The sequence below is a fragment of the Cuculus canorus genome, chromosome 10 (assembly GCF_017976375.1).
Source record: "Cuculus canorus isolate bCucCan1 chromosome 10, bCucCan1.pri, whole genome shotgun sequence".
In the NCBI taxonomy this organism is placed as follows: Eukaryota; Metazoa; Chordata; class Aves; order Cuculiformes; family Cuculidae; genus Cuculus; species Cuculus canorus.
Genome location: NC_071410.1, coordinates 21,813,926 through 21,826,222, shown reverse-complemented (window position 1 = coordinate 21,826,222; position 12,297 = coordinate 21,813,926). Strand labels below are relative to the sequence as shown.

Sequence of the window (12,297 nt, the reverse complement as noted above, 5' to 3'; positions counted from 1 at the left end):
AATATGATGCCCAGCAATCGTAAAAGGATCCTCCTGGACCATGACACAAGAGATCTGAGTTGTTCCCAAATCTACTGCAGAGTCACGATGTGGTTTTGGAGAGTTAACTTAAACTCTTTACATCCTTCTTCCTGCTCTCTCTCCATCTGACTTCTGTGTCTGTAGACTCAGTAAGGGAGCCTGATGTTTGTACAGAGAGGGGTTCAAAGCCTTCTCCTGTGGTCCCACTTAAAGGAAGAAAAGTGATTAAAGGTAATAGTTGAGAAAAAAGGAGAAAAATTCTCCCTCATTTTACAACATTTGGAGTAGTGCATTTTTGCTAATGGAATGGGTGGTACAGGAAACACAGCTAAAATGATACTGCTTTCCTCTAGGTTGCATTGATCAGCAGCTTGGGCTGCTCCAGCTCTGGCTCCCTTGCTCGGGCAAGCCAAAACACCTCCCCATCCCACTGCATCACCTGTGGGGTTCACTGCAATGACACTCGGTACAACGTTCATCCTGGTTTTGTCTCAGACAATGCAATACTGGATAACTGGGGGAGGAGGGGAGAGGGACAACAATGAATGACACGGGGGTGGATTGCCTGTGCCGCCTCCCAAGATGGATTAATGGATTGAAAGTAGCTCTGAATAGAAGGACTTGGGGGTGCTAGGGGATGAGAAGCTCAACATGAGCTGGCAATGGTTGCTTGCAGCCCAGAAAGCCAACCATGTCCTGGGATGCATCCAGAGCAGTGGGACCAGCAGGGAGATAGGGGATTCTACCCCTCTGCTCCGCTCTGGTAAGACCCCACCTGGAATCCTGCATCCAGTTCTGGAGTCCTCAGCACAGGAAGGACATGGAGCTGTTGGAGCAAGTCCAGAGAAGGCTACAGAGATGACTGCTGGGGAGGCCTACAGGAAAGCTGGGGAGGGGCTCTTGGTCAGGGAGGGCAGGGATAGGATGAGGGGAACGGTTTTCAGCTGAAAGAGGGGAAATGGAGATGAGATCTTAAGGAGAAATGTTATGCTGTGAGGGTGGGGAGGCCCTGGCCCAGATTGCCCAGAGCAGTGTGGGCTGCCCCATCCCTGGAGGTGTTCAAGGCCAGGTGGGGTGGGGCTGGAGTCCCTGATCCAGTGGGAGGTGTCCCTGCCCATGGCAGGGGGTGGGAATGGGTGGGCTTTGAGGTCCCTCCTAACCATTCTGTGATTCTGTGAAGCTGTCATGTCATAACAAGTGGATTTTATTTTCACTTGCTCCTTCCTTAAGAAAAGCCTTAGTATAAGTGTTTGGGTTATTTTGTGGACTGTTATTTCTTATTCGTTACAGGGTTACTTAAAGCAGTGCCGGAAGAGAAGGGATATGTTCAGTGATGAACAACTAAAGATCATCTTTGGTAACATTGAAGATATCTACAGATTTCAGATGGGTTTTGTCCGGGACTTGGAGAAACAGTACAACAACGAGGATCCTCATCTAAGTGAAATTGGACCTTGTTTCCTTGAACACGTAAGTTACTTTGGCGTTTTTATTTGGGAGTTTTGGGGTGGGTGGTTGGGAGGGGAATAGCAGAGAACAGCAGGAGGCAGGAACCATTCAGACTAAGTATTGTGCATCAGGACTGTTCTGGTTATGTACCACAGAATGCTCCATGGCCTTCCATTTACTCCGTGAGATACAAGTGAAGGGAGAATTCGAAGCAAAGCATATAACTGGATAACTCCCCCAGTACATTTGAATCCTGACACCTTTTCACATCCTCCCTTGCTCACATTATGTAGGTACATGCCCTCCACTTTATTTTGCTCTCAAGAATATGATTTAAACCTGCTCCCAGGCCATTCTGTCCATGTCATGGATGACCAGAAGGTTGGAAGGAGTAAGAGAGTTCAGAGAAGTAAAAGGAAACCTTAGTAGTGCATTATACAAAAAAATAAATTAGAGGAAAGCAAACACCCGGGCTCTTTGCGATGGCACCGAGACGTATTTGTATGGATGCAGCTTTAGTTGCGTTCCCCTGCAGAGCTGTGGGTCCGGGTGGGGAGGTGCCAGCTTGAGCTTCTGGCTGCCCAGGTAGGAGCAGGGCAGAGGGTACTTGCTCACGCTGAACAGGACATTTGAGCTGACGATATAGTCCTGGAGGCTTTTATCCATCCCTTTGTTCTGTCACATAAGCCATGTATGACAGGAGCTGATAAATTGGCCGGTGTTATAAATATGTCAGGAAACGTCAAGAAAATGATAGTCCTGCTGTTCTAGGCTTTCCTTTAGGGACAATGAAACTTTGATCAGAGCTTGTGTATGAGGTGCTCCAGCACCAGATACAGATTCCTTGTTACTGACAGCCAGGACTGAGCTGGCAGCAGTTCACTGAGTTAGAGAAATTCCTGATAGTTGCTCATGAAACTTCAGCGCGGCAACCCTAGAAAGGGTCACAGCATCTCTGAAGCGTCGTTAGTCTTATTGGAAGGTAGGTTTCTTTGTGAGAAGGTGCATGATGGCATCAGCATTGCTTATTTTTATCAGAGTCTGCAATCCCTGCTACTTGCTTCCAAAGCAGCATCTTACTCCAGCTCTGCACTAGGACAATGTAAGAAATCTTGGTGACAATTAGTCACTAAAACTTCATGGCTTGAGGCTGTGCTGTCACTTCGGTTATAGTGACGATAGTAAGAATTAAGACTGTTCTTTAGAACAATATCTGACACTCATCTGTCATCAGGACAGGGGCTGAAAGCTGGCTAATAAGCTCCTAATGAAATGTCCCTGGTTGGCCATTTGGGAAACAGAGGGATGAGGACACCGAGATCCTGTTACAGGGATCTGGAAAGCATTTGCTCCTCATCTGCTTGAGGAAGAGAGAGGTGTTTAGTGCTTGGCTCTTGGTCAGCTATGGGGATTTGACAGAAACTAGGCTCCTCTGTTTCCAGAAAGGGAGGTTACTTGGGCCTTTATGGGACTGGGAAATAGGAATTGCTGGTTACATGTATTTTTAAAGGCAGAATCTGTCCTTTCTACAGTCTGTAAAACTTTGGCCACAACCTGCTGTAGCATCTCAAGCTGTTGACCAGCAACACAGGGCTCGTGTTCAGGCTGTCTCAAGTACAGTCTTAATGCATGGCATTGGGCAGTTGGTTTGTGTCTGTCTTCCGTCCGGAGCAGCCTTTCTTTGACATTTCATCTCCCTTGTTAGTGTGGGCCAGAGGAATGGAGCCTGAGTTAAGGGTGTCAAACTGCCATGGCCCCAGCTGTGGTCAGCGAAGGCAGAAACTCAGTTCTGGAGTCCTCAGCACAGTAAGGACATGGAGCTGTTGGAGCGAGTCCAGAGGAGGCCACGGAGATGATCTGAGCTCTGGAGCACCTCCCATACAAGGACAGGCTGAGAGAGTTGGGGTTGTTCAGCCTGGAGAAGAGAAGGCTGTGGGGAGACCTTAGAGCAGCTTCCAGTGCTGACAGGGGCTCCAGGAAAGCTGGGGAGAGGCTCTGGATCAGGGAGGGCAGGGATAGGATGAGGGGAATGGTTTTCAGCTGCAAGAGGGGAGATTGAGAAGAGATCTCAGGGAGAATTGTTCTGCTGTGAGGGTGGGGAGGCCCTGGCCCAAGTTGCCCGGAGCAGTGGTGGCTGTCCCATCCCTGGAGGGGTTCCAGGCCAGGTTGAATGGGGCTTGGAGCAACCTGATATAGTGGGAGGTGTCCCTGCCCATGGCAGGGAGTGGAATTGGATGGGCTTTGAGGTCCCTTCTAACCCAAACCGTTCTGTGATTCTATGAAAAAGGAGATTCCAACAAAATTAGGACCAAAAGACTTGTTAGAGCAAAGGGTGGGTGGACACATGCAGTGTTTTCTTTCCTTTCTTTTTCTGGTCTTTGGTGTTTTCTTGCTCTCTGATCTTGGGGGAATACAGACAGTGGCTGATGCCTTGGGTTCCTTTTGGCAGAGGGAATTTCAGATACACCCACATCCTAAACTCTTGCCAGGTGCTTTGTGGTCTTTCAGGGAAAACAAGGTTTTCTTCTTGTATTACCCAAGTCTGGAGCTCTGCCTCATTCTACCTTTACCTTTTCCTAGGAAAACCCCAGTGCACAATTTGAAGCTGAGAATACCCACAGCAGTGGGTAGGGGTTCCCTTTAACCTACCCTGTTCCTACAGAGACCTCAGTGTTGTGTCCGTATGCAGGTCCCTCTCTGCCTCTCTTTCCCCACAGAGCAACCCTGCAGCTCCTCCTCTGTGCAGGAAAAATACTTTAGAATCAGTCTTTCCTCCCCCTGCTTGGAGTGTTCTTTCTTCTTTAGTTGTAACGTGTTTGTCTTGGTGGTGCCTGACTGCTTGCAGTACTTGTCTGACGTGTCCTCCCTTCTGTGTGCATCCCTGTTCTCCTGCCTCTCACAGCAAGATGGCTTCTGGATCTATTCTGAGTACTGTAACAATCATTTGGATGCATGCATGGAGCTCTCCAAGCTGATGAAAGATAGCAGGTACCAGCATTTCTTCGAAGCATGCCGTCTATTGCAGCAGATGATCGACATTGCCATAGACGGTTTCCTTCTGACACCAGTGCAGAAGATCTGCAAATACCCCCTGCAGCTGGCGGAGCTGCTCAAGTACACCGCGCAGGACCACAGGTACGCCTCTCTCTGGTTACATGAAAGAGTTTTTCTCACTGCTCGTTCACATGGCTTCTCCACACACACAGGAGTTGGTTTGTTTTGGTTTTTTCTGTCTAGCTCTTCTCTTGGTGACATCTTGTATAAATTGAAGTAGGGCAAAGGTTCAGCAGATGTTTAGAAAGCTTCTCAAAGTACTGATTCCCAATGGAGCCAAACTCATCTCTGTTATCATCAGACATGGGAACTAATTACCCTTGGATGTACTTTCCTGATGCTACAGTTACATGAGAGAAATCATCTAATTAGTATTCTGTGGTCAGAAAGGCTGCTTCCTTTAGCCAGCAGAAAACCTCAGCGTGTAGCAAGTAGAGGGCCAGGATCCACAACTCAAACCTGAACATGCTCAGATTTGGGGATAATTCAAAACCTGCTCTGCTTTTCATTCTGATTCCATGCTGATTTTGCCATTGGGTTCAGGTTCAGAGGAGTTTGATTACTTCTCTTTGACAGGCTGAGAGAGTTGGGGCTGTTCAGCCCCAAGAAGGCTCCAACGAGACCTTATAACAACCTTCAGTACCTGAAGGGGCTACAAGAAAGCTGAAGAGGGACTATTTAAAAAGGTTTGTAGTGATAGGACGAGGGGCAATGGGTAGAAACTGGAGAGGGGCAGATTTAGACGAGACATAAAGAGGAATTTCTTCACTGTGAGGGTGCGGAGGCCCTGGCCCAGGGTGCCCAGGGAATTTGTGGCTGCCCCATCCCTGGAGGTGTTCAAGGCCAGGTTGGATGGGCCTTGGGCAGCCTGATCCAGTGGGAGGTGTCCCTGCCCATGGCAGGGAGTGGAACTGGGTGATCTTTAGGGTCCCTTCCAACTCAAACAATTTTATGATTCTACTCCCCAAGATATCTAGAGTCTCTTTTGCTGCTGCTGAGGACAATCAACTCCCTGCCCTCGTGTAGTACAGACCTATGGTATCACTTGGGATGTACTACTATAAAAATAAAGTGAAAGAAGAATCAGGCCCCCTAAGAGCAGATTTTCTCCTGCCTCACCAATTTGCTTTCTTTTCCTAAACCAATTTAAAAAGCTGTGCCTCAGAGAACAAAAAAGACCACAGATGTTTCAGAAACTTCTGCAAGCATTTGATCTTTTTGTTTTTCCCCAAACCCAGCTCTAAAAGAGCAAAGAGACGTGATGTGAGTGAAGAGATGCGTTGATGTGCTTTGACCGGATTCACACGTTTGACTGATTCACAGTAGCTGAATGCCCAGTTGAAAATCACCATTTTGGACATGCATTTGGCTCCAGAACACATTTCTGATTTTCTCTTCATACCAAGACCAAATTGGAGTTGGAGTGGACTCTGGTAACATCAGGGAATCGGAAACCAGCTATAGGATCCCAAATGTTGAGGCTGTTTTTACTTATCAGCCATGTGATGTCCCGACAGCACCTACAGTGGGAATTTGGATGCAGCTTGACAATGGGAAGGCATAAGCAGCCTCGAAGACAAGAGGTCTGGGTTTCAAGTGACCTTCTCAGAGTACTTTGGTAGCACCACAAAAGGGAATGTGGACAATGTGATTGCACAGGGGTTGAATTATTTTGGGAGTACATTTATTTTTCCTTTGGGATGTTTTAAAATCAACATGTTGTTAAGTAATCAGATATAGTCATATTCTAGGGAAACTCAGACCTTTCCTGTGGTTAAACAACAGTCAATTGATTCAGACTGAGAGCTTTTTTACTGGATTGTATCGTTGACAGGACATGTTTGTGGACACTTACTTCTCTTGTGTCTTCATTTTCTGAAAAAAGAAAGAAGGATTATGTTTGCTTGTCTTGCACTAGTAAAGAGGAAGACCCCTGAAGCTGTAACCAATGTGTAAGAAATGTTTTGCTGTGAGGGTGGGGAGGCCCTGGCCCAGGTTGCCCAGAGCAGTGGTGGCTGCCCCATCCCTGGAGGGGTTCAAGGCCAGGTTGGATGGGGCTTGGAGCCCCTGATCCAGTGGGAGGTGTCCCTGCCCATGGCAGGGGGTGGAACTGGATGAGCTTTAAGGTCCCTTCCAACCCAAACCATTCTAAGATTCTAAACTCCGGCTGCCCAGAAAGCCAGTGAAGGGTTGTGCCTCATCTCAGTCCTGAAGTGTGGCATGTTTCTGTTGGTGTAGACATGCTCTGGAGAGTATGGACTCGTGGAGGAATGGTTTTAGAACAAAGAAAACAGATGGATTATGCCACACATCCCTGTGGTCTAGCTCCTCCAATTCAAATGTTCAAAGATGCTGGGAGGCAACAATCCTCCAGGCAACCCAACTCAAATTCTCACAATACTCTCCACTGGGGTGGCCCCACCTTGAGCACTGGGTGCAGTTTTGTACGCCACAAGATAAAAAGGATCTAAAGCTACAGCAGAGTGTCCAGAGGAGGGCATGGAGTTGGGGAAGGGTTTAGAGTTGAAACCATGTGTGGAGTGGCTTGGTCTGTTCATCCTGGAGGAGAGGAGGCTGAGGGGAGACCTCTTCGTCACCAGGGGAGGAGGAGGAGCAGGCACTGAGCTCTTCTCTTTGGCCACCAATGACAGGGCCTGAGGGAATGGCAGGAAGATGTGTCAAGGGAGGGTGAGGTTGGACATTAGGAAAAGGTTTCTTCCCCCAGAGTGTGGTGGAGCTCTGGAACAGCTCCCAGGGAAGCAGTCGCAGCACCGAGCCTGACAATACTGCAGAGGGATTTGGCCGAGGCCCGAGGCCCCTTGGTATGAGTGTTGGGGTTGTCCTGTGCAGGGACAGGAGTTGGACTCAATGATGCCCTTGGGACTCAATGGACTCAATGGGCCCTTTCTGACTCAGGACGTTCTGTGATGCCATGACAACCTTAACGCCTTGGATGGGGAGAGTAAGGCACACCAGGTTGGTCTTACCACCTGATGATCCTGCAGTGAGGCTGTGCAGGAAGCCCTCGCTGCTGTGGTTGCCCGCTTGAAATTCAAATATTTTCTTCTCTTGCAGTTGTAGCATTGGGATCGGGGCTGAGATGAGCAAAGCCCTGGATCAGAAAAACAAATAATCTTTGGGGAATGTCCTGTTGTGACGATATTGGACACAGGGAAAAGCCAGATGCCTGTAGGCTGGGGTACTGCCAGGGTCGGCTATGAATGAGAGAAGCTGATAAACCAAGTGGGGAGCTTCAGCGGCGCCCATTAATCAGCCAGTGAGTGGTTTGACAGTGCTCATAATTAGATTGTGAGGCTGAAACAGGAGATGGAAAATTATAGAGGACTAATACTCGCAATGAAATCAGGCTCATCATTGGCTGGATTAGGAGTCGTTTAGGCACACTGATTTGAATTTAATATGTAACAAAGACTGCTTAAATCAATTGACCAATTTATGGACTAAAGCAGAACTCAGAAAGGACCAAGAGCCACAGTGACAGCAGATATGTTGGCTTTGTCTAGTAGGGGACGTTCTATTCTTTTTTTGGGCTTTTTTTTCCCCCCTTCTTCTTCACTTGAATCATCCTTGCAGAGCTCTGGATCTTCTCTGTACCAGGTCAGGACCAGAAACCAGAAACCTGACTGTTATCTCCCAAGTGAGCATGTGATATTTGGCAAGAGGCTAGTCTTGCATTCTGATTGAGCACTGGAAAAGGGGTCATTGCAGTCCCAGTTTAATTGACAAGCAATGTATTTACTCTGATTTCATGGGTAATGCTATTTTATTATTCATTCACTGGCCGAAAGCTTTGCTTCTTTTATTTTTTTCTACTAAGTTTTTGTCAGTTCTGACAGACATGGGCTAGGAACCCAAAAAGTTCAGCTATGACTCTTTCTTCATTATTTCATGAAAGAAAAATGTGTATGGGGTTTTCTCTTCAAAGAGAACATTAGAATTAGTATTACCGAGATAAACTCCATCTTGATTGGCAGCAGCCCACTCTGCATGGAGGCAGGCGCGGGGCTGTTCACAGAGCCCGTCTCCCTTCTGTTGCTCGTTGTTGTGAGACTGGTTCATTTGAATTTTTCTCAAAGCCACATCTATTCACCTCTTAAACATTTACTCTAGGTTAATATGAATTAAATAGATGAAGGTCCTTGGTGCAGGTTGTCAGTGTCCTGGTTGTTCCTGACACAGAACTGAGTTGGAGTTGAGTGTATGAACACATTATGGGAGAAAGAGGAGACACGAGTGGACTGGCGTTAGCCTCCTTCTTTGTATGAGCATAATTGCTAGGAGATGATTACTGATTGTCTCTAAACCCCACATCTCTTACTACCTCTATAGATCCTTTCTGATCATGGTGATTTACCCATTTCCCTACAAGAACTCATGGACGTTTTGAAGAGCAGACTAATGTCTCTCTGGCGTAGAGTCATACAATGGTTTGGGTTGGAAAGGGCCTTAAAGCCCGTCTTGTTCCAACCCCCCTGCCATGGGCAGGGACACCTCCCACTGGATCCGGTTGCTCCAAGCCCCATCCAACCTGGCCTTGAACACCTCCAGGGATGGGGCGGCCACCATTTCTCTGGCATAGCTCTGTTTCTCCCCTACACAACCAGGTACTCACTTCATAGACGTGGCCCGGCAAAGGAAGGCACAAGACATTCTTAATTGTGTATTGTGATGGTTGTCAGACAACCCATCCTCTGTTCTCCTTTACTTTGTTGAAGGACAAGTCCTGATGTTCTAGAATTCATAAGATTCTTTTTTGACCCTCAGCTAGAATTCTGATCTAAATATTGAACAAAAAATTGGCAACACATCTCAAGCTTTCTTCCAAGGAAAGATGGCAAAATAGCAAATAATATTCTGTTGTATATCATATTGTGATTGTTTCTTAATATTTACTCTGTTTGGATAGGATGGGGAAATGGATCTAATTCACAGCGTTCACCCATATTATAGCTGTAACCAGTGCAATTCTTAGCAATAATCAATAAAGCCGTTCCCCTTGCAGCTGCCCAAGATCACAGTTTTTCTCATTAGTCAGCAGTCAATATCAGCCCTTAAGTTAATAATATATCATGGTGGCATTGTGGCAGCTGGCCTTGTCTGTCTTTCCAATTGAAATGAACATTAAAGTTCTTTGGAATGGAAGAAAAGGCACAGGGCAGAAATCAATAGCATTGATTTGAGCATCACTTTTTGAAAAGACTGATCATCATCTGTGCTGTCCCTGGCAGGAGTCTGTTTGCACTATTTGTTATTGCACTCTCAGGCCTGTCTGGGATAAAAAATAAAAGAATTTGTTTGATTTGCTCACCTGAAGTCGCCAGTAAGAGTGAATGCCATGGAATAAATGCTCCGGGGCAGTCTTGGGGTCACCTCGTCACTTGGCAGGGACTTTGCCCTTGTGTCTAAGAGGAATATTTTCATAGAATCATCATAGAATCACAGAATGATTTGGGTCGGAAGGGACCTCAAAACCCATCCAGTTCCACCCCCTGCCATGAGCAGGGACACCTCCCACTGGATCAGGGGCTCCAAGCCCCATCCAACCTGGCCTTGAACCCCTCCAGGGATGGGGCAGCCACCACTGCTCTGGGCAACCTGGGCCAGGGCCTCCCCACCCTCACAGCAAAACATTTCTTCCTAAAATCTGATGGAAAAATCCAGGCCCAAGGACATAGGCTATAAAAACGTTCAGATGCTGTTTAGCTGAGTACGTTAAGCCTCAAAGGAGTGATACCCGTAACTGTTGTTCACTGTGTTGGTGAGGCCAGGCTGTACTCGTCTGGGCTCCCCTCGTGCCGACCAGCTGAGGAGCTGGCTGGTTTCTCTGTCTTATACACACACCACTTCAGTTTCAAGCAAGCCGCTCTTTTGTGATGACCCAGAAAGACATTGCTGATGGACAAAACATGATATAGTGATAATGAGCGGCAAATCCTCTCTGCCTTTATTGCTACGAGGCTGTTGTGATTATGCTGCTGCTAATGAGAGATCCTGTGCATCACCACTGCACACCACGCTCCACTTCATAGTCTTTTTTTTTTTTGTGTTCGGCAGTGACTACAGGTATGTGGCTGCTGCTCTCGCTGTCATGAGGAACGTGACTCTACAAATCAACGAGCGGAAGCGGAGGTTGGAGAACATTGACAAGATCGCTCAGTGGCAGGCCTCCGTTCTGGACTGGGAGGTACAGCACCTGCTTGGCCCTTGTTTTAGGGCTACAAACTTGGTGAAAGCTGTTGGAATTATCCTATCCAATGCATTTGTTGGAATTATCCTAGACCATGTGGTTCATTTCACACAACATGGTCTGGATAGGTGTTGGATGAGACTCCAGAACTGGGTTTAAACTTGGGACAGAGACGAACATATTTACAGACTTTGGAGGTGGTACTTAGTATGTCAGTCATTAATGGTACTCTGAAGAAAATCTAGGCTCCAGTTCCTATTGCATCAGTAGAAATCTGGAGTACTTTTTGCAAATGGAGTGCTTCTCTCCTAGGAGTAAGGGAGATTTGGATGAATTCCACATGCATTCTGGCTCTCTGCTTTGTCATTAGGGAAGAAGTAGTGAAAGGTACCAAAAAAACCATGGAGATTGTGACAGGTTAAGAAAAGAGAGAAAACTCTTGTGGTGGTACTTTGTGATTAGAAGCTGATGTATGAAGCTGAAGTTGAGATGCTATTTGCACATTTAAAATGAGCACTTGCTTAAAGTTATCTCCGAACCAGCCCTGTCTGGGGTGCTGGTATAATTAGGAAGCTGAAAAACACAGGCAAGGCAAGGTCAGCAGAGGGCTTCTTTGCTAGCAGACCTTACAGTTTGTCCATGCGTTTAAAAAAGAAAGTCATACTAAAATGATATTTGCCTTTGCTTTTCATCCCGGATTCTTTTAAAATCATTGTATGAATGTAACCTGTAAATCGGGTTTAAAAGCAGACCGAAGATTCATGATTTTATAAATTCCTCTCTAAGTTGTCATTGATCCATGTGTTCAGCAAGTGGATGCTTGGGTTGACGGAATGGTCCTTCTTCTTCCTCATGGTCATGAAGATTTGGAATAACTACCCATTCAAGTTAATGGGGTCATATTATGTAAATTAGTATATGGGAAAAATCCTGTCATATGTTTTTATCTAGGAAGGCTCTAGGAGAGGGAGAGAAAAGCAGGTGCCTCGCCTTCTTCTTGTGTATCCTCCTTGACTAAACTAGTTTCATTGCTATAACAGAGGTTGGATTCAACCCTGGCCCTCTTAATAAAACATATAAATGCAGCGATCATAGCTAGTTCTTCAATTATGACTGGCTGTGAGAGCAAAAAATGCAGGTGATTTTCTTGATTGTTTTATTGTTGTTTACTGTGAGGAAATCTCTCTTTCTCACTGACATGGAGGCTCATTTTCAGAGTGAAGGCTGCTGTTAAGGAGGCGCAGGACCATCAGCTACGTCTTCAGCCTTCAGTGTGTGCCATGGGATGAGCTATTGGGTGCCATTTGTAAGAACTGCTGAGACTCTCATTGTAAATAAATCTAAATTAAGGATTGATCAATCCTAAGCCAGCGAATATTCATGTTGAGTGGAAAGCCAAGGTGACCTCCATGTAGGATCTGTGGAATAGCAGTTCCTTTTTCTCTTGAATTACCTGAGCTGATAATTCATTTTTATTGAGCCATATCCTTGATAATTCATTCCTGCTTAGCTTTAGCCTTATCCTTTATAATTCATTCCTGTTTAGCAGTACCCATTCTTTATCT

At 46.4% G+C, this 12,297-nt stretch overlaps 1 protein-coding gene across 8 annotated transcripts in view; it reads left to right on the top strand.

The window, feature by feature from the left end:
- ARHGEF9 (Cdc42 guanine nucleotide exchange factor 9) overlaps positions 1–12,297 on the top strand; it is a 201,798-nt gene that overhangs the window by 150,847 nt on the left and 38,654 nt on the right. For all 8 annotated transcript variants that reach the window (XM_054075197.1, XM_054075192.1, XM_054075195.1 and 5 more), the window contains 3 exons: positions 1,312–1,491; positions 4,373–4,605; positions 10,600–10,729. In XM_054075197.1, the coding sequence (XP_053931172.1) occupies positions 1,312–1,491; positions 4,373–4,605; positions 10,600–10,729 (543 nt within the window). The remainder of the gene's footprint in view (positions 1–1,311; positions 1,492–4,372; positions 4,606–10,599; positions 10,730–12,297) is intronic.